Source organism: Macaca thibetana, chromosome 4 (assembly GCF_024542745.1).
Source record: "Macaca thibetana thibetana isolate TM-01 chromosome 4, ASM2454274v1, whole genome shotgun sequence".
NCBI lineage: Eukaryota > Metazoa > Chordata > Mammalia > Primates > Cercopithecidae > Macaca > Macaca thibetana.
Window position 1 is genome coordinate 3,593,097 of NC_065581.1, and position 20,437 is coordinate 3,613,533.

General features: G+C 49.7%; 4 protein-coding genes across 14 annotated transcripts in view; 2 read left to right on the forward strand and 2 right to left on the reverse strand.

Moving 5' to 3' along the window:
- Positions 1 to 20,437, reverse strand: part of LOC126952529 (tubulin beta-2A chain) — a 759,189-nt gene that overhangs the window by 576,553 nt on the left and 162,199 nt on the right. The gene's annotated exons all lie outside the window — the stretch shown is intronic.
- Positions 1 to 20,437, forward strand: part of PRPF4B (pre-mRNA processing factor 4B) — a 908,191-nt gene that overhangs the window by 552,835 nt on the left and 334,919 nt on the right. The gene's annotated exons all lie outside the window — the stretch shown is intronic.
- FAM50B (family with sequence similarity 50 member B) overlaps positions 1 to 20,437 on the forward strand; it is a 667,415-nt gene that overhangs the window by 539,640 nt on the left and 107,338 nt on the right. The window contains exon 1 of one of the 3 annotated variants that reach the window (XM_050787266.1): positions 1,298 to 1,307. The exons of the other annotated variants lie outside the window; for them this stretch is intronic. The gene's annotated coding sequence lies outside the window, so the exon portion shown is untranslated. Of the gene's footprint in view, positions 1 to 1,297; positions 1,308 to 20,437 lie in introns of those variants that run through there. 3 annotated transcript variants of the gene reach the window in all.
- Positions 1 to 20,437, reverse strand: part of PXDC1 (PX domain containing 1) — a 29,728-nt gene that overhangs the window by 5,222 nt on the left and 4,069 nt on the right. Inside the window, exons 2-3 of the mRNA XM_050787278.1 lie at positions 10,778 to 10,869; positions 9,820 to 9,937 (exon numbers count right to left, since the gene is read on the reverse strand). Of these exons, the coding sequence (XP_050643235.1) occupies positions 9,820 to 9,937; positions 10,778 to 10,869 (210 nt within the window). The remainder of the gene's footprint in view (positions 1 to 9,819; positions 9,938 to 10,777; positions 10,870 to 20,437) is intronic.

The following is a 20,437-nucleotide window of genomic DNA, read 5'->3' on the forward strand; positions in this document are numbered from 1 at the left end:
TCTGCCCCACAAAGTCAGGGAAGAGGTCAACCCCTCAGAAGCCAGGCCTGCTGTGGGTCTCTCCCCTTACAAAGATGCTCTGGCTGCCTGAGCTCTCTCTGCACATGCCCTTCGCTGTGGGCTTAAAGCTAGAGTACAAAGAAGGAGTACTGGGCTCGAATCTGTGAGTCTGCACGTGAGAGCAGATCCATGGCACAGTGACGCGTGGCTCTGCCCAGGGTACCTCGCCTTGCTGAGCTCTCACTGTGGCTGAGACAGGAGTAACAATATTGACGGCCTGGGTTGTTGTTCTGATTGCGTGAAATAGGTCTGCGTTTTATTTTATTTTTATTTCAATAGTTTTGGGGGCACAGGTGGGTCTTGGTTACATGGATAAGTTCTTTAGTGGTGATTTCTGAGATTTGGTGGCTCCATCTTTTATCCCTCACCCCACGTCCCCAAACTCCATGATATCATTCCCATGCCTTGGCATCCTCATAGCTTAGCTCCCACTTCTAAGTGAGAATATACAGTATTGGTTGCCCATTCCTGAGTTACTTCTCAGTGTGCATTTTAAATCAAAGGGTGACTTTCACTGTTTTGCTGCATATAAATGTAATGATTTATGTAAATGATTTTTTTTTTCCAAATAAGCACAGATTTGGGTAATTTAGAAAAGCCAACAAAGAAAAACGACTTCCTACGTCCACACTGGCTGCATGGCGTGAGCTAGAGAGGGTGGGAGTCTGCGCTCGTCCTCGGCTGGAGGGGCTGGAACGGAGGATGAAGAGCCAGGACAATGAGCTCCATGGCCTTGGGACTCAGTTTCCTCCAATGGAAAATTTCAAAGTTGTATTAATCTCTGAGGATCCTTCTCACTCTGAAATCCCAGGAACTCCTGGATCGCATCATGCCATCTGGTCCACCCAGGCATAAAAAGCACGAGTGGTGGACTGTCTGCTGTAGCATTCGTTCGTATTTTCTGAGGGACCGCGTTTCCGTCCCCTCGCTCGGCAGATGAGACCTGGTAGCCATGGCCAGTTCTTGGCACCAAAGTCCTCCAGCTGCCCGTGAGGCTGCTCATCTCCGAACCTCAGTTCTAAGACCTGGACCACAGTCATCTGTTCTTTTGCATCAGAACCTCTATGCACCCCATCATGAAAGCCCTGCCTAAAATATACTCCAAATTCCTGGTGCCTTCCCAAATCCAAGGGATCATCTTATTCCCATTCGGGGCACAGCTCCCAACAGCCCTCCCCTCCCCTGGCACGCCACACCCAACAGGAACATCGCTCACTGCCCGATCGGACGCCTTAGTTGCTTGGGGGACTGTTTTCCTTTATTTTTTCTTACACGTTACCACAATTTAGACTGGTTTATTCCTGCGTATGGATTTGCTTTTTTTGTGTGACTGAAATAAGTCACTTGCTGTTTAATCTTTCTAGGTATTTGGTTCTCAGTTCTTTGAACTGTTTTCCAAATGAAGAGAATTAGGGAAATTACACAAAAATGAGGAAAGAAAAACACATTTCCTCCTCACCCCCCATAGGATCAAGATGTCGATTCATCAGTCAGATTCATCAAGTCATTGCTAAAATTCTGCCTGCCTCTCTGGAGAAGGGGCCACTGGTGTTTCATGGGGACATCAGTCCTCAGCTCTTCCCTGCCCTCCTCCCTGTACCACTGCTAGGGCTGCAGGTCCTGAGAAGGAGCTCTACGAAGCAAAGAGGAATCAGTGCCCAAACTCTGGGATCAGCCACACTTCCAGGTGCCAAAGGGGCGAACGAGGATGCTTACCAAAGCCTCACTGAACAGGCGGACTGTGGAAACTGCTACATCCTAACAAGATAAACTAAGAGTCCCTCGCCTCTCTATCTAAAATGGGTGGCAGCACAGAACCACTCCCTTTATTGTTTTTATTAACTCTGACCCAAATCTGTCTTTCACGGGAAGCACATAAAACCTCAGAGCAACCTCCATACAGCCAGCTGACAGCCCCTCCCCTTTCTCCCACCCCTTTTGCAAAGGGAATTTGGTTGGGTGGTGGCCTACGAGTTAAAACAAATGTCACTGCTGCAAATCACTTCTGAATAAAATTCTGAAGAGGTATTTTACATGCCTAATCTTTCCTAAATGTGAAGTTTGGAGCTCTATAAAATGGGAGTCTTTACCAGTCTCCCAAAAAATAAATTTGTAAGAAATCATTCCTTAATTGCCTGTGACAAGGAGCCTCGTGCACATACACGTGGTTTAATTATTTGCAAGGCTGGCTGGGCCCTGGAGAACACCAAGGTATGTCTGGTGCCTCCTGCATGGACCTTGCTGTCTCAGGCCCGGCCCCGAGAGGGACTTCGCTTAGACTCTCATATTTCACTAAAGATGGTCCCTGAGAAGCTCCGGTTCCCTCCTGGATCCCGCCTCTGCTCTCAGCCCCAGAACCTCAGAAAACCTTGGGGTAAGCCAGGCTACACAGCTGGCAGGTGTGCAGCAACCTTTGCAACATTTATTTACAACTCGGGTTCAGAAAGGGATGGTTTATTGAAAAGCAAATTGTCTTAAAACCTAGGGAATGTACCCAGTTTTCATATGCCTGCGCTAGTTGAAAACAGAGCACAGATTCTATAACAGTTTACATTTTTATTTATTTGGTCACTTTAACAAAACAGTCCTAAGAAAAGCTGTACAAATTAGAACAGGTCCACAGTTTAAAAAAAGAAGGAAAAGCGTTTAGCTCTAGCAAGCCTCTAATTGTAGGGACCACTGGTTCAAGGAGATCATCTTGCTAAGCCTGTAGTCTGTGCCCCGTTTCAACCACGGACAGCAGATGTTTAAATGGGAGTTGACCTCCTGGGTCAGTTTTCACGAGAGGATGGTGTAGACCATGACTTTGTTCCTTCAAGCAAAAGGCTTCATTGAGATTCATTGCTACGGGACCAGGGAGCCTGACGTGTAACAAAGTCCACTGGTAACTTGCCATGTGCCTTCGACCAGAGCACTAGCAAGGATGGTGTGTCTGCAGTGTGGACAGAGCACTAGCAAGTATGGCGTGTCTGCAGTGTGGACAGAGCACTAGCAAGTATGGCGTGTCTGCAGTGTGGAATGCTGGCTCCTCCGGAGGCATAAGCAGGTAGGAAAGCACACAGACGGTGCAGCTGGGGAAGGCTCTGCTGCTTACGCCTGCAGAGCAGGTGACTTCTTGCTCAGTTTCCGCATCTGTACGATGGAAATAAAGGTATCCACTCCAAAGGCCATTATGCAGACTGACTGAGATGATGTATGTCAAGAATCTAGCAAATGCTGATCGGTGAGAATAATCATGGTCCCCTTTTATGAACCATGGGGCTACCCCAAAGTAAAAATAAGGTTGACGTTATACAGAAGCCAGATTAATGAGAAACAGTTCTATTTCCACTGATTTTGTGGCTGAAATTGATGATCAAGTATTGAGAATTTCATCACAGTAATGTTCACATCCATTATGATGTAAATAAAAAAGAACGGAAGAAAATGTTGTAATTCCAGAAAAATTGTAGCATGCTTCACCTCAATGTGAATGTTTAGGAGTCAGCTTAGTATCTACGGCAAGAATCTTTGACCGATGTAGCCATTTTAATCATCTTGTTCACTTTCAAGCTATTTTTTTACACAATGAAAACAGCCCTGCCCTTCCATGGAAATTGACATTGGCACAACACCGTTAACTAAAGGCTCACTCGAATCTTCAACAGTTTTTCCACCAATGCTCCTCTTTTCCGTGCGGGCCCCAATCCAGGATCTCTTGTTGCACTGTGTTGCTCTGTCTTGGTCTTCTACGACCTCTGACGGTTCCTCCATCTTTCCTTGTCTCTCATGACCATAACACTTTAAGAGAGGACTGAGCTATTTTAGCAAATGTCCCTCGATTTGGGTTTGTTGGCAGTTTCAGAGTGATTCGATCGAGGTGATGCATTTTTGGCAGGAATCCCACACAGTGACGCTGCATGAGACCTGGAGTGGCATATGGGCGTGGGGGTGATGCCGACAGGTCCTGCTGCTGGTGAGGCTGCTGTGGAGTGCCTGGTGAGGAGGCTTCTGCCAGCTGTTTCCACAGTGAAGTTACCACCTTTCCCTTTGTAGTTAATAATTGAGGGAGGATGCCTCAAGGCTATGCAAATCCTGTTTCTCCTCAAAGTTTCACTCATGAATCTTTGCATCTGTCAGTCAATGGATCTTCTTTGCACCAATGACCAGTGTGTCTATTTGCCTGATGGCAATTTTTCTGTTTTTTAGATGCAGCTATGTTTTCATAGCCCCACAAATGTGTCGCGACCCCTCACTTCAATAACTCTATTCCTTTTCTCAGCAGACACGCAGTCTCAGCCGTGAAAGCATTCACACTATAGCCTTCCTCCCTTTCACCTCCTCTCTCCCACTGTATTTCCAATGTACTCCAGCAACGGAACAAAACCCAAAGCAGTGTCCCTTTATTAACTGGCTAACTGGGCTACCCCTACACAGTAACACTAAGGTTGAGATTGGCCAGAAGCCAGATTAATGAAAAATAAAATTGTGATGCATTTCCAGGCCTCTTAAACCTGGATGGTCAGATTTTTGTGGCTGAGATTGACGAGCCCAAGTTGCCAGATGGAAGCTGAGGTTTGCATTTCCTTTTACATTGCACAGCTGCAGCCACGGGGCAGAACGCTCTAGATTCCTGCTTTCTTACATTTGATAAGCCTTGGGACAAAGCATGATTAAGGCTGCACTGGTTGGAAGGATTGCCAAGGGCTGCAGTCCATGCTGACTGTCCTCACCGTGGCCCCAGGATGTGCCAACGGTCGCCGCGACTGCTAGCACCAGGCGCCATCTAGTGGAACTCCTAACAACTAAACTGTCCTAGAAAAGGCACTTGGCGCCTGCAGGTCCCCATCGCCAGCCTAAATCGAGAGCAGAGACGGTCACAGGGCCTGTCCCCCATGGCACCGCCTCCCTACACGTATGTCAATGGCATAAGAAATGGAGGAGGAAGGTGGATGCGGGCTCTCGGCTGGGAATGAATGAAATTCACCAGGACAGCAGTGGACAGGCAGGTTTGCACGAAGGACCCTGCAGGGCCACAGTTCATGCAACAGCTGGCCAGTCCACCCGCAGGAGGCTGAGGCTCTGGAGTGGAGGCGACAAAATCAAAAGGCTAGCATGGGCTAGGCTCTGAATGCCCAGAATGACCAAGGACTTGGGCTTGATTGTGAGAGTGAGCTTTTAAGACAGTTAATGAGCCAGGTGCAGTGACTCATGTTTGTAATCCCAGCACTTTGGGAGGCTGAGGCGGGCAGATCACAAGGTCGGGAGATCAAGACCATCCTGGCGAACACGGTGAAACCCCGTCTCTACTAAAAATACAAAAAAAATTAGCTGGGCGTGGTGGCGGGCGCCTGTAGTCCCAGCTACTCAGGAGGTTGAGGCAGGAGAATAGTGTGAACCCGGGAGGCGGAGCTTGCAGTGAGCTGAGATCGCGTCACTGCACTCCAGCCTGGGCGACAGAACAAGACACTGTCTCAAAAAAAAAAAAAGAAAGAAAAAACAAAAAGACAGTTAATGAGCCTTAGAGGCCAGAGCTTTGGGATGACTGGCTCAGTCCTCGGGTTCATGTCCTGGAGAAAGGTGGAGGCATGAGAGAAAGCCATGTGGACAGTCTCAGGTGATGCCAGGGCTCTCTGGACCTCGTGGCGCAGCCTGGGGACCCACAGATCCAGAAACATGCCAAATATGGGACGAAGACTGAGAACATGATGTGCCTATGTGTGAGCCATTTTCTCAAAGGGATGTTGGGGCTATTTATTGTCAATAGTAATTTCATTAAAAAGCATTCCTGAAGGGAGGTATCTGCCATGGTGTGGGTGGGCGTGTCACCTCACCACTGGCAGGTTAAGCAGCTCTAGATTAAGAAGCTCCCTTAGACACAGTGAGGGGCTGGCTAGACTGGGAACAGAGATCGGAGGGTCTGGGGGGTTCAGAGAGGGAACATCAGACTCGGTGACCGGCAGAGCAAAGGAAGAGGAGGAAACACCCAGGGCACTTGAGGCCTCAGGTCTGCAAGGTGCAAGAGGCCGAGCTGCCTGCCGCCTCCTGCAGCAGCACCTCCGGGCCCCCAGACTTTGCACTGAGACTGTCAGCCACAGGCTGGTGCAGACTCCACGGTTAGGCAGCCCCAGATGTTCGAACGTATTCTGTGCTGAGCCAAAGTCATCCACAGTTACTTCTACCCACAGGCCCAGTGCCAGCCCCCACGTGACCCCTTCCTGTGGCTGCCCGCCAACACCTGAGGGTGGCATCCCCTGCCTCCTAGCTGCCCTTCCACATTTCCTTCCATTCTTTTGACCCCTGTCCAGCAGACACTCTTCTCTGGATACAATAATTCGTCTTGCCGCATCCCAGGGACAGTCTTGACTTGCATAAGGAGGCCAGGACCCCTGCCTTCCTAGACCTGGACACTGCACCCCCATCACACACGGAAGGCCACAAACAGCAGTGGCTGAAACCTGTCCTCAGCCCTTGCAAAAAGGCAAACAAAACATACTTTCAACTGCAACATGAGACTCTACGTTTCTCCCTGTTATATTTTGTCTCACTATGCTCGTCCCTTGGGTACACGTGGGCCGTGTGTTCATCCACATCACTAATAGAAACAGGAGGCCAGGGCGGGCTGCAGCACGTGCCAGGCACTGTGCCTCAGGAGCTTCTGCATCAGAGGTGGCTCCAGGGAGCTCTAATCTGTCCCTCTCACTTGGGGGCCAGCACCTCCCACAAGGCAAGGCACTAGGAGGACTCTGTTGCTCCTCGATCTCTGGGTTGCCCAAACAGAGCAAAACAAACCAAAACAGAGACATTGGTGCTAGGACTCTCCCCACTCAGACTAAAGAACCAGGTTTCCCCATGCTCCATAATACAAAATGCAAAACCCAGAGCAATAGACAATTAGGACTCCAGAGCCCTCTGTGAGCCCTCTGAGATGAGGCTCCACAGACACCCAGCCAGGATAAAGGACTCAGCCATCCTCAGTCTCCCATAAAGGTTCTGGAGACCCACTGCCAGCTAAAACCGGGCTCCTGTACTCACTGCTCTTGTCTAAGGGCACATAGGAAGCTATTTTAGGGAGATATCAAAAACAGTATACCACCGAAAGCGATCTACAAATTCAACGCAATCCCCATCAAAATACAAATGACATTCTTCACAGGAATAGAAAAAAATCAATCCTAGCCAGGCATGGTGGCTAACACCTAATAATCCCAGCACTTTGGGAGGCCAAGACAGATGAATAACTTGAGCTCAGGAGTTTGAAACCAGCTTGGAAAACATGGCAAAACCTCATCTCTACAAAAAATACAAAAATTAGCCTGGCATGGTGGGGCACCCCTATAGGCCCAGCTACTTGGGAGGCTGAGGCAGGAGGATCACTTGAGCTGTAACTGCACCACTGCACTCCAGCCTGGGCAACAGGGGGAGAACCTGTCTCAAAACAAAACAAAACCAACAAACAAAATAACAACAACAAAAATGAGCAAAACAATCCTAAAATGCATATGGAACCACAAAAGATCCAAAATAGCCAAAGCAATCTTTTTTTTTTTTTTTTTTTAAGACAGAGTCTCACTCTGTCACCCAGGCTGGAGTGCAGTGGCGCAATCTTGGCTCACTGCAAGCTCTGCCTTCTAAGTTTATGCCATTCTACTGCCTCAGCCTCCTGAGTAGCTGGGACTACAGGCGCCCACCAGCACACCCAACTAATTTTTTGTATTTTTAGTAGAGATGGGGTTTCACCGTGTTTAGCCAGGATACTCTCGATCTCCTGACCTCATGATCCACCCGCCTTGGCCTCCCAAAGTGCTGGGATTACAGAAGTGAGCCACTGCACCTGGCCAGCCAAAGCAATCTTGAGCAAAGCCAGAGGCATTACACTACACAACTTCAAAATATATGACAGAGCTACAATAACCAAAACAGCATGGTACTGGCATAAAAAAACACATAGATCAATGGAACAGAATAGAGAACACAGAAATAAATCGATATACTTGCAGCCAAATGATTTTTGACAAAGGTGCCAAGAACACACAATGGAAACCACCGAAGTGTCTATCAACCAATGAATGAGTAAAGGAAATTGGTACATATGCACAATGGAATACTATTCTGCCATTAAAAAGAATGAAATGCTGTCATTTGTGGCAACATGAACCAGCCTGTAGGCATTATATTAAGTGAAATAAGCTAGGCACAGAAAGACAAATGTCACAAGATCTCACCCATATGTGGAATCTAGAGAAGGGGAGATCATAGAAGCAGCAAGTAGAACAGTGGTTACCAGAAGAGGGAGGGGCCAGGGGCAGACAGGGAGATACTGGTCAGTGAGCACAAAGTGACAGTGGGAGGAATAAGCTCTGCTGTGCTACTACTGTACAGTAGGGTGACTGGGGTTAACAGTACTGCTTTGTGTATTTCAAAATAGCTAGAAGAGAGGGTTTTGCATGTTCTCACCACAAAGAAAAGATGAATGTTTGAGATAATGGAAATGCTAAATACTCTGACTTGATTTTTATACGATATACACATGTATCGAAACATCACACTTTACCCCATAAATATGTACAATAATTATGTGTCAGTAAAAACAAACAAAAAAGTAAAAAACAAAACAAAGCAGCAGCCACAGACAGGGTCAGGCATGCCACCACCCTGCACACACACAATCCTATTAATATCTACAAACCCATCTTCCACTCCAGGTTCCAGAACCTGCCCACCCCACCCAGTTCTCCCAAACACACGATTCGGAATCCCACCTGTGCTGTGGTCAGTATCAGCAAGGTCACATTCACAGCCAACAGCATCAATCACCTATCCCCATTGTCCTCTGGTGTCCCCAATTCCTTCTGAGTCAGCTCTGGGCTCAGACCCCCTCTCATCCACTCTTCTCCCTTGACATCCTTCTGAGTCCTCCATCCCTCCATCTCCCCTGCTTCCTCCACCATTCAGAAACGGAATGATGGACAAAGGCCCCCTGCTCTCCTTCCTGCAGACCACAGCGTCATGGAGGTGCTCTCCTTTGGCTGAGCCATGTCCCCTCTCATGAGTCCCCCCTTCCCTCCCTGTCCACCAGGCAGACCATGGCAAGACCACACGCAACTGTCACCTCTTATGTCACAAGGTGACTGCCACTTGCTTGGGAAAATCCAGTCCTAGAGACTCCCAGGACAGAGCTCTTATCCCTACAAAATCCTCCTCAGCAGCCTTTGCCGAAATAGTGCTGCAAAAAACAAATCTAGTGTTCTCATGACACCTGCAACCCAGATCTTAGTAAGTCACCAAACTTGGACTGGCCAAGAGGTCCCAGATTCCCCTTCCTTCCTTCCTGCGCCAGGAGCCACAATCCCACATCCACACTAAGGACACCTAAAGCCTGTGCGTCCCTTTGGTTACGGATGCCCCTAAAAGCAAGAATCAAATTCAACGCCACGTGACACGGGCTGTCTCGCTTCAGCAGGCTGAACAGTGGATTCCAGTAGTTTGCTTCAAACTCTATCATCAATGTGTCTGTTCATCGTTATACCGTTTCTGAAGTGAGCTCCAATTTACACGCCAAACAAACCCCTGAGGATGCAGCAGGAGTAGAAACCAAAGGAGGAAACACACTGCTTAGGGGGATCAGGCAACAGCCTCTCCCTGTGCGTTCCCATTTCTCTCCGATTGTCTTTCTGGAAAAGCGTGGCCCAGCCGCAGAGACAGCCAACCGTGAGGGTTTCTGTGAAGCCTCAGCCTCAACAGCAGCCCCTCCCCCCACACCTCCCTTGCGGCTCTTACCTGATATTTTGACTGGACTTTGAAAGCTGGGTTGAATTTTATGTACATTATCATTTTTTAACACCTGATCCAGAGGAGATCTTTCGAAGAAAGTGAGCACAACTTCTGATCTAGAATACTGGGGAGAAATACAGGGATTACTAAACATGAACAACCTCCATATGTTGGCCCTGTCTGTCTACCAAGAGAGGGGCCCTGCTTGTCCGCAGAGGTGGCCCGTGTGATGCAAACGCCCCGGGAATGTCCAGATGCTCCCATGGCTGGCCGCAGGGGCGGGGCTGCCATCACTGCACAGCCCTCATGTGCTCATGACCCAGGCAGCGGGAAGGCAAGGCCTCAGCGACCGAGGTAGTGGAGGGAATCATGGCTCCGATGTGCCAGTTTCACTCATGCCTCCCTCCGTCTATAGTCCACTGTAGGCTGTGTCCATTCTCCCCATTTGCCAGAAAGAAACGGAAGCTGCCAGGAGCTAAGGAGGTCTGCCTGGCGCTCGAGTCCAGGTTTTTAACCACCACTCATGACAAAGCCCACAGGCTTACGTGGAAAGGGAGCTGATGGTCAAATCCGTGTGCAACGTGCCTCACTGTGCTGACACCAACATTCCGCTTGGTTTCCACATGTCTGTTCTAAAATCCCCCGAGCGAGACGGGGGATTCTGAGCAGAGGCAGAAAGCAAAGTCCCCTGCAGCCAGAGAGGCCCCATGCCCGCCTACTCATGCCTCCTCACATCCCTCATTTTCACTCTTTCCCCAGGGAGGAAATACCGGGGCCACTGGAGCCCACAAAAGCCTTCCTTCTCCTGATTACACCTGCACACCTCCATCCCCGTCCCCATCGCCTGGTACTTCCGGGGTGGGAACAACACGGCTAAGTGAGATGGAGCAAGCAAGTCAGCTCTCTGGAGGGACGGCCAGCGCCTCCCACCTCCCTGCCCAGCCCGGGTCCTGGCTGCACTCACTTTACAGGGCATGCTTATGATCGTCTTCAGCAACTTCTCCACCTCGTTAAGCCTGGTCTCTATGTCGTGGGCTTCCTTTATGGCAACCAGTCCTAGAATTGAGACAGAAATGCTCAAAGTCAAAAAAGCACACCAGGAAATAGCTTCCCAATTCAATACACAACAGGTGCCCACGAACCGCCGGGGTCGTCCTCTGTGATGAGACGTCGGGAACGTTCATTCAGCCTTATGCACCTATAGCCCCATCCTGGAAGTCCTGCTCTAAGCCTCATGCAATGTTTCACCTACCCAGTGATCCGTTAAGTCTGTGCTGGAGTCGGTACTGTCAATCTGAAAAGGGGATGGGAGGTGTAAGACCCCTCCAAGTGGGGCAGCCTGGTAAACTCCATAATCACCCCGGTCACAGCCAGAGCTCAGCCCAGGGCGAATCAGGCCCCACTGCATGGTGGCTACAGCCAGGGGTGCTGGCCCAGGACCGCCCCACCCCCAATGACACAGGGAAGACTCACTCTGCCGGCCCCGGCTGCTCAGATCGCAGACCCCTGGAAATGGAGCCCCTGTTTAGACCAGTTATTTACATGCCACGTTCACAAGGAAAAAAGTCAGATCTCTGCCTGGAGAAAACCAAAGTGGACATGACTCATGCCACTTTCCAGGAATCTAAGCCTCTGCGATTCTCACAGTCACCACATGCCCGAGTGGCTGTGAAGCAGTACAATATTTTATTTTTAAAATACCATAGCTGGAGGCATGAAGACGCAGGTGCTTTTCTATCTCCCCATGAGAAGCGCAGAGCAGAAGCCTTCCCATCACAGGTTCTATCCCTCAGCTTTGCAGGGATGGGGAAGTAGGTGCCCAAGGACACTGGCGTCTCCCCCACACTTGTGTGACTGAGGCTGATGCAAATGTGCCTGTGAGCGGCGATTAAACCACAAAGGCTTAAGTCCCAGAACTATTAATGGCAAAAACCATGATTACTGCAATTACTTTTGCACCAACCTAGTATTACTGGTCATGGAGACAAGGTTTTTCAGAAGTTCTGGTCTGATTTTGTTTTACGGGGAAAAGCCTGCTCAGTTTTCAAGCAATTCATTGGATAGGTCTATAAAAGAGATAAAAATAATTTCTTTAACTTTCTGACTGAAATTAAGAGGTCCCAGAGCATAGAGTCCATGGAAACTCCCACCAGGGCTCCCCAGACATAGGTCAAAGGCACTTCTGAAAGAGTGGGCTACCGCAGGGGCACCCCCGTAACCGGGGTCAGTGGAGACCAGGAACCTTCTCCCCACTTCCTCAAGCACGTGCCAGGTGCCTCTTCGCCTGGCTCACCTGGAATCCCTGCTCGGCAGTGGGGCTGTCTGATCCTGCTCCCTCCACTGACCTCAGCCACACTGGCCCAGGCGGCCAGCTGTGCAGGGCACAAGGGTCCAAGAGGGGCAGGGTCCGTGGTCTGTGACTCAGCCACTGGAGAACCCTGGGGCCTCTGTCCATGTGGCCTGTGCCTATGCCCAAAGGAAGGGACTAGATAACCCTCTGCCGTCTTCCCCAAACTCACCCCACCTCCCCACGTGCCCGGGCAAGCAGAGTGGAGAAAGAAGAAAAAGGGAAAACAACAAAAGTACCAGACTCTCTGGATGCCTCCACCCCAAGCCCTGCATTCCCTGCATAGAATTTCAAATATTTATATACCGCAATTTACCTAGAATTTCAAATATTTATATACTACAAGAAGTATATATGCACCACTCTTTCAACCAAAATGCTTTGATCCCCTGCTTGCTAAGGGAAGTGTACCAAGGAAAAGACAGCCAGTTCAAAATTCTTAAAAAGTTGTTTTTAAAGAGAAGACAATTATATAACTCATTCCCACAAAGTGCTTCTTTATTCTAAGACAAGTAAAACTGCTGTTATATTTCAACTTTTATTACAGCTACAATACTAGTTTTCGGTTGATCAAATGAATGACACAGTAGTTGTATTCACTTTACAAGATTAGCTTCTTGCATAGTCAATGTATCCAGCATATGTATACCCATTTCATAGGACAGAAAGCATGATCTAACAATTTACAGGTATTACAGAGGTTTATAATGCTTGTATCTTTGCTTTGCTGACATATCTTTGGCTACATCTTTGATTTAATTAATGTGCAGCTCTTGGTTGGGTTGATAACCTCCAAGGGTAACATTAGGGAGATAAATATATTTTGCGGTACACTGATCTCCTTTTAGTATGGCCAAACTTAGCAAATAAGAACATGATGCCTAATTAAATATGAATTTCAGATAAACAATGGATAATGCAATAGCAGGGACAGACTTACACTAAAAACATATTTGCTGTTTATTTGACATTCAAACTTAACTTTGAGTCTGGTATTTTATCTGTCTACGCTATCTTCTTTATGACCCATCTTCCAGACTGAACTACAGAAAGGCAAGTGTACCTGGTCAGGCCTCTGGAAACTATGTTAGGATTTCAGCTGGGCATGCAGACCCTTCATGACCTGATCCTAGCCCACCTATCTCAGCAGCTCTGTGCCCTGTGAAACACACCCTTAAGCCAACCCCGAGAAACAGGGCCTCGCTGCCCAACAGCCTCTGGGCGAGCTGTCCGCCAGCCTCCTCCACCTCCAGGCTCACGATGGGGCAAAGCCCACTTAGGCAAAAGCCACCTGCTCTGTGACGATGGGACTGGGTCCTGCCTGTGGGCTCAGAAGGTCCATCCCACCTTCTACAGCCTCTTGCTCCTCTGCAATGACTGTGCCTTCACCTGGGGGTCTCCCCAGAGACTAGTGGGAGCCATAGGGCAGGAGGTACCTCAGGCTCATCTCCCTGTGACCAGCAACCAGCACAGTGTCTGGCCCACGCAAGGGATGCGATGTTCGTTGGCTGTGCTGGCAGAATACACTTGCGTCAGATAAGGCAGAAGTGGACAGGTGTTAGTCAGTCTTCTGTGTGTGCTCCAGCTGCCCTGGGGCAGCCCCCAGTCTCAGTCTTCAGCCTGACCCCAGGCAGAACCGACCAGCAGGCTCTTCGGTCACCAGCCTTGAAGGAGAGTCTCGAGGGCCAAGTGGCACTAAAACTGCTGAGCCACGCTGGTTTGATTTTATTTGTGGAAATGTGCAGAACCACATTGCTTCTCTTCACCTGTTTTTATGTTTCTGAATGGAAGCCAAGTTGTCTTCCTTTGCTATGTAAACATGCTTAACAGCCAAACAAAAGGAGTCTGATAAAATTTAGATGGAGAAAGTGAAGAGCTGGAATCCCTCCCTGCAAGCACAGAAATGATGGCTGCTTATTTCTTAAGCTCTAGGCTTTTAGTTAGGGGCACATCCATTATTTAATTCCCCATTCCAGCTCCCGGTGGCAACCAAGCTGGCAATGTGGATCACCTTTCTCAGGACACTGTGGTCCTTTCTCCACGGAGACAGTTCACCTGAATGACAACAAGCACTGGTCCTTTCCCCAGGAGGGGCCGCAGCTGATTCAAGAAGTGATGAATTCTGCTGCACTGACTGAAACCCACCTGACTGACAGCAGCACAGCTGGCCTGCGGCTGCTCCAGCTGCTGCCACCAGAGCTCCAGAGCACAGCAGCAAGAATGCAGAGCAGGGCGCCTTGAACAGCAAGGGCCTCCCCGCCCCCAGTGAAGACGTGGCACCAGCAAGAGACCACAGACAGCCTGGCCTTCTTAAAATGCCACAGCTCCCATTTCCCAACTCCCCTTCGATTGTTTTTAAAATGTTTTAAATACACTAAACGGATGGGTGTATTTAATGTGGAAGGAATACACTTTTTTTAAAAAAACTGTACAACTGTCCAGCACAAAAATGAAAGAAATCTTCATCTTGCAATTCCTGATTGTTTCATACTCACTAAGGTCTCTCAGTTTCACAGCTGGAAACCTCAGACTCCTGCTGCCAGCATGCCAAATTACGAACACTCAAATGTATAAAGAAAAAGCTCTGAGCAGAATCCATGTTGAAAGACACTGCCTGATTCTCCAGGGACAGATGAGAAGAACTATGCGTTTAAGAAGTACTGCTTCCCCCGAAGCAAACTATTGTGTGCATCTGCGCTTCTTTCTATCCTGCCCGTTGTACTCTTCCTTTGTTACTCAAGTGCTTTGGCTTCCAATGGCTAGTGGAACTTCTCCAAATGTTGTCACCTGTTTACCATAAGCAACGATTTGAAAACTGGTTTTCAAAACTGCACTTAATACAATAACAAGATTATCTAAAACTTTTGGTTTTTATATTCCAAATATTGTTGATGGCATGACAATTCTGTGGGGTTCCTGTCCGACTTAGCTTTACTGTCTTAGAGACCGCACGAATGAATACCGCAGGCAGGTTGAGAGGGCTGCCTATTCTCCCAAGTGAGCCTTAAAACGGAAGCAGAGCCTCTTGATTCGGCTCTTTCAGGACTGGCCAGCAGGGGGCACGCGCACTCTGCGGAAAAACCACGATGGCCTTCACTGCAACGCACGCTTAAGGAAGTCAGCCTCAGAGCTCACAGCCCCGGAAACTATTCTAATTTCTGATAAAGAATCACTAACACAACTTTAACTTTTAAAATTTCATCCTATTGTGAATAGTGCTGCAATAAACATACGTGTGCATGTGTCTTTATAGCAGCATAATTTATAATCCTTTGGGTATATACCCAGTAATGGGATGGCTGGGTCACACCGGGGCCTATCATGGGGAGGGGGGAGGGGGGGGGGGAGGGATTGCATTGGGAGTTATACCTGATGTAAATGACGAGTTGATGGGTGCAGCACAGCAACATGGCACAAGTATACATATGTAACAAACCTGCACGTTATGCACATGTACCCTACAACTTAAAGTATATAATAATAATAAATAAATTAAAAAAAAAAAAAAAAAAAAAAAAAAAAAAATTTCATCCTACCCAATTTGTGACATCGGAATTTCATCCAGATGTAGCCAAACAATTAAGAATTTGAAACCAAAAAATTGGTAGCACAATAAGTGGGCCAACTGGACACACATTTGGGGGCCAAGTATCAGCAGGTGTCTGCCAGCGTCACTTTTCTTCCTAAAGGAGTTTGGCCTCGAAAGTTGGAAACACAGCGTTGTATCTGTCAATTTGGGGATTAGCTGCTTTGTGCAAACACAAACACCTGATTTGTTCTTGGAATCAGAACGGAACGCACTGGAGTCAGCACAAAGATCTGACAGTGAGAGCCAACATTAACAAACGCGGCTTCTGAATCGCACAAACCTGGGTCCAGAGTCCTACTTTTTTGGGAAGTGGAGGCTTCGGGCTCAGCACTTGTGGTAACTGACCCAGCTTCCTCCAGGGAGGACCTTGGCCATCTGACCCTGGCGGGAGAGCTTCCTGCTGCTGCAATTCTGAAACTAAAGGCAGGACGCTGCTCGGGTGCGCGGGGAGGTCGAGCATTAAAGAGTGTCCACTACCCAAAGAACAAGCCTCTCTGAGTACTCAGAGGACACGTTCCCATACGCACACAACAGACAGCCCCGGGGAAATGCTCTGCAAAGTGAACTTTCAAACTGAGTCAAACCATAAATTACATTTATATTGTTTCTTTTCCATTTAACAAATGTGCCCATCAGCACACTACACAGATGCAGGGGTGAAGGGGGGGCGCAGCCTCATCTTGTGTGCTGCACAGGAGACACATTCTTTAAAGGTTGAGTATAATATACATTTTGGAAACTAAATATCTCAAATGTTTTAGGAAAACCTTTAAAACTTCCTAAGTACCTGTTTTCTAAATAGGCAGTCAATACTGAAGAAGCAGCGAGCTAAGAACTGACTAGCGGGTTATTCGATGCATAACTAAGCATCCCAAGGAAGTTCTAACTGTCTGGGAACCTGAGGCTGCTCTTCACTCTCCGAGACTCACGCTTCCACCTGCGCAGTGTCATGCGGTGTAACTGTACAAGGAGAGCCAGCTTGCAGCTGTGTGGACACGAGGACAGAAGGCCTCCCTGCGCACCTCCACCCTGGGATGCACCAGGGGTGCCCAGCGGCTGGTCCAGTCACCTCTCCTCTACATCTTTCCAGGAGTGAAAAGCTGAGCTGAGAACACAGGAGGAAGAGATGGAAGTGGCTGAGGAAAAACAGAACACCCGGAGGACCCAAGCTGGGGGCTGAGGGAAGCCTGTCTCCCTCCCTCTGCAGCAGCAGCTGCCTCCTGTACCTTCGGGGTGACTCCTAGAGTGAACGGGAAGGAAGTGTTTGACTTAACCTTACTGAGCTCTGCTCTGCTCTTCCCATAATCCTGCCTTCTCTAGGCCTTTTCATGATTCTCCCCACCAAAAGCCAAACCCCCTTCCTAAATTTTAGACTCAACATTCTCCAACAGCCATCCACTTAGCCAGTCCATCCTGCAGCATCACAGGCACCCAGCGGGGGCAGTCCACTCAGGCAGGAAAGACGCACTTTGTTCACTCTTCCCAAAGCACCCACGGCTCCTCTTCCACCAGGCTGGGGATACCATGGCTAACAAGATGGGATCCCGGCCTCCCAGCACGTCATGCTAGCCAGGAGAGCCAACAGGAGGCAAACGCAGACCACAAAGTGTCCCCTACCTGGCAAATCCGGGTGCTAGGAGGATGCACAGCAGGGGCAGGAGGCGACCTGAAGGGTGAGGAGATATAAGGGTGAAAGGGGTTGTGGAAAGCGGGAGTGAGATGGGGAAGGTGAAGGGCAGGGGTGGGGAGAGCTGAGACCAGAAAAGGACAAGCAGGGTCTCACAAATCCTGTGAAAGGGTTTGCCCATGAGGGGCAAGGAGGCAATGGCTTCCCATAGAGGTTCTGGCCACAAGAACTCTGTGCACTTGGCAATTCTTATTTATTTATTTATATTTATTTATTTATTTAATTTTATTTTATTTTACTTTTTTGAGACAAAGTCTCACTCTTGTTGCCCAGGCTGGAGTGCAGTGGTGCGATCTCAGCTCACTGCAACCTCCGCTTCCAGGGTTCAAGCGATTCTCCTGCCTTAGCCTCCTGAGTAGCTGGGACTACAGGCATGCGCGCTACCATGCCTGGCTAATTTTTCTATCTTTAGTAGAAACGGGGTATCACCATGTTGGCCAGGCTGGTCTCAAATTCCTGACCTCAAGTGATCTACCTGCCTCGGCCTCCCAAAATGCTGGGATTACAGGCATGAGCCACCACAGCCAGCAATTCTTTCTTAGGATCAAGCCTGGATCTTAGGATCTTTCTTAGGCAATCCAAGCTTGGTCCACACCCAGCACCAATTCTAGTTTCTGGACCAGCAAGGCCACAGGCCCAGTCCGTAGGGATCCCACTGAAGTTCGGTGGTGACCCCCGCTTTGTGGCTCTCTCTTTAGCCAGGGCAGGGGTATTCTCCCAGAGGGAATGGGGGGCCACACCCAGAAGAGGGTGGGCACATGAGTGGGCCGCTACTCTCAGGAGCCAGCCTCCAGCACTCTCCCGCAGACCACTGTCATCAAGGGGACACGGCAAGTGCTGGGGCAAAGAGCAGAGGGTCCCAAAGCCAGCAGCCCATATGTGTCCGGCTTGGTGCCAGGCACTCTACAGATACTACTGCTTTCGGTACTCACAACCACCCTGCGTGCAGATATTATTACTGCTATAGCATCAACAGTGCACCCAAGGCTTGAGGAACCGAGCCACTTGCCTGGAGTGACATGCAGGTGGCAAAGCCAGCATCCAATCCCCTAACCCCACCTGTCTGGGTCTAAAGCCAGTGCTTTCAGCCTGAGCCTGACCTCTCCTATTAAGGCCTGGCCATGTTCCCAGGTGGAGGGATCCCTGAGCCTCACCCTTCTCACTGTAATTGAGCAGTGTCCCAGGTGGCTAACCCCTCCTACCATGACCCAGCTGTGTCTCAGGTGGGTGATCCAGCAATCTGGCAGGGCCTTGATCTTCTATGATGAGACTGAGAGCTGCCACCTGTCAAAGTCTGAACTGCAAGCTCTTCCCTCCCCCTGCATCCCCTATCCACCATGTGTTTTCTGCTGAGTCTACATTGCACATCAGCAAAGTTTCCTAAAAATGGGAAGAAACCCTTGCAGGTGTAAGTTGGTAAAAGAGCTATGTGGTCTGTCTCATGTCCCCACTCCCTGTGGGACGGGACAAGAGGGGGCACGGCTAAAGGTGTCTGTCTGCAGAAGAATGTCACCACACGTGGTGTACGCTCAGCTCCTCTCGCCACCAAGCAGGGAGCTCAGATCAAGGTGCTCCTGAGCTGAGTCCCTGGCCTGTTCTGTGAGGAAGCTGCGCTTTTCAGTGCCAAATGCCACCGTGAAAGGCAGTAGCCCTGGAAGCAGGTCTGTCTGTGGAACTGTCCAGTCTCCAGCTGGGAAGTGATCTCAGGTGTCGCCTGGGGCCCAGGGGCTCAGTCTGAGATCTGTCGGGGGCAGCAAACCAAACGCAGCCCAGTGGCCATTTACGGAAAAGAGGATCCCAGGTACAGCAGGACGGGGGAAGCAGAGGGGGCGGCGGGGTTTGGGCTTGGGAAAGAAAAGCAAAGCAGAAGGAAGAAAGAGGAAGAGGAGGCTGCGTGAAGGTGGGTGGCCCCACGGGAGTCCTGGCAGGGCACCCCCAGTGCAGGGTGACTTGGTCAGGTCAAGAGAGTCAAAAATAGGTCTGTGAGTCAGAAAAGAAGATCCAAGTCCCCTGAGAAGTGGAACTGCCCCTCTGGGTGGGCAGAACGGCGCAGGTGAATTCTGCATGGGGTGGAGCTGTGGTTGAAGGCAAAGCGCAGGCCCACCCAGCACCCCACTTGCAAGGGTCCACTGGGTGGGGCAGAGATGGTGCCTCTGTGACCCTGCTCTGCTGCCCGGGACTGGTGTGGCCCATGATCATTTTTTAGCCACTGTCACTAAGAAAGTAAACCCTGTGGCTTTGCAGTTGGCCATCGGGTAACACGGGATCCTCCCTTATCTTTCAGGGTAACACAGGGCTTCTCCCCTCACTGTCTACCTGAGAACAGCAAGAGCAGGTTCAGGCCATGGGATCAAAGCACGCATCTTCCTAGAGCTGTCAGGGATGTGGGAGTCTGGTGGTCGCATCTGTGTCCAGCCCTTTTCTGGTAATGTCCCAGATGCCAGTCCCCTGATACTCAGATCTCAAGTCTAAGAAGACAGTCTCCTAGCATGCAGGTAAGATGAACGTCTTTGGTGACAAAGGTGAGCACAGGGAGGTACATTAGTACCCCATGGGCTCGTGGGCTCGTGATCATGGCCTTACTAAAAGAAAATGCTAAAATGCCACCTCCCAAGCTGCCCTCCTGAGCCACCTCCTCCCCCATGCCAGTTCCTCCTGCCGACTCCCCCATGGCAGCAAATGGCAATCCTGCCAGTCCAGCACCTCAGGCTGAAAACTCTGGGGTCATCCGCACACTCCTCCGCACCCCACGTCTGGCCTTGCAGTGCCCCTGTGACTCCCCCTCAATACAAATCAGCGTTTGCTCACTTCTCCCACCTGTTCTGCTGCACCACGCCCCAGCACCTGCCTCCCCGCCTCCCCTACTCTTTCTCAGGACAGCAGCCCGAGTTGGAGTCAGGCCAAATCACGTCTCTGCTCAGAGCCCTCTCTGAATAACAGCCCAAATGTGACCACGACCTGCCTCTCTCCCTTCTTGACCAACACTCTCCACACCAGCCAC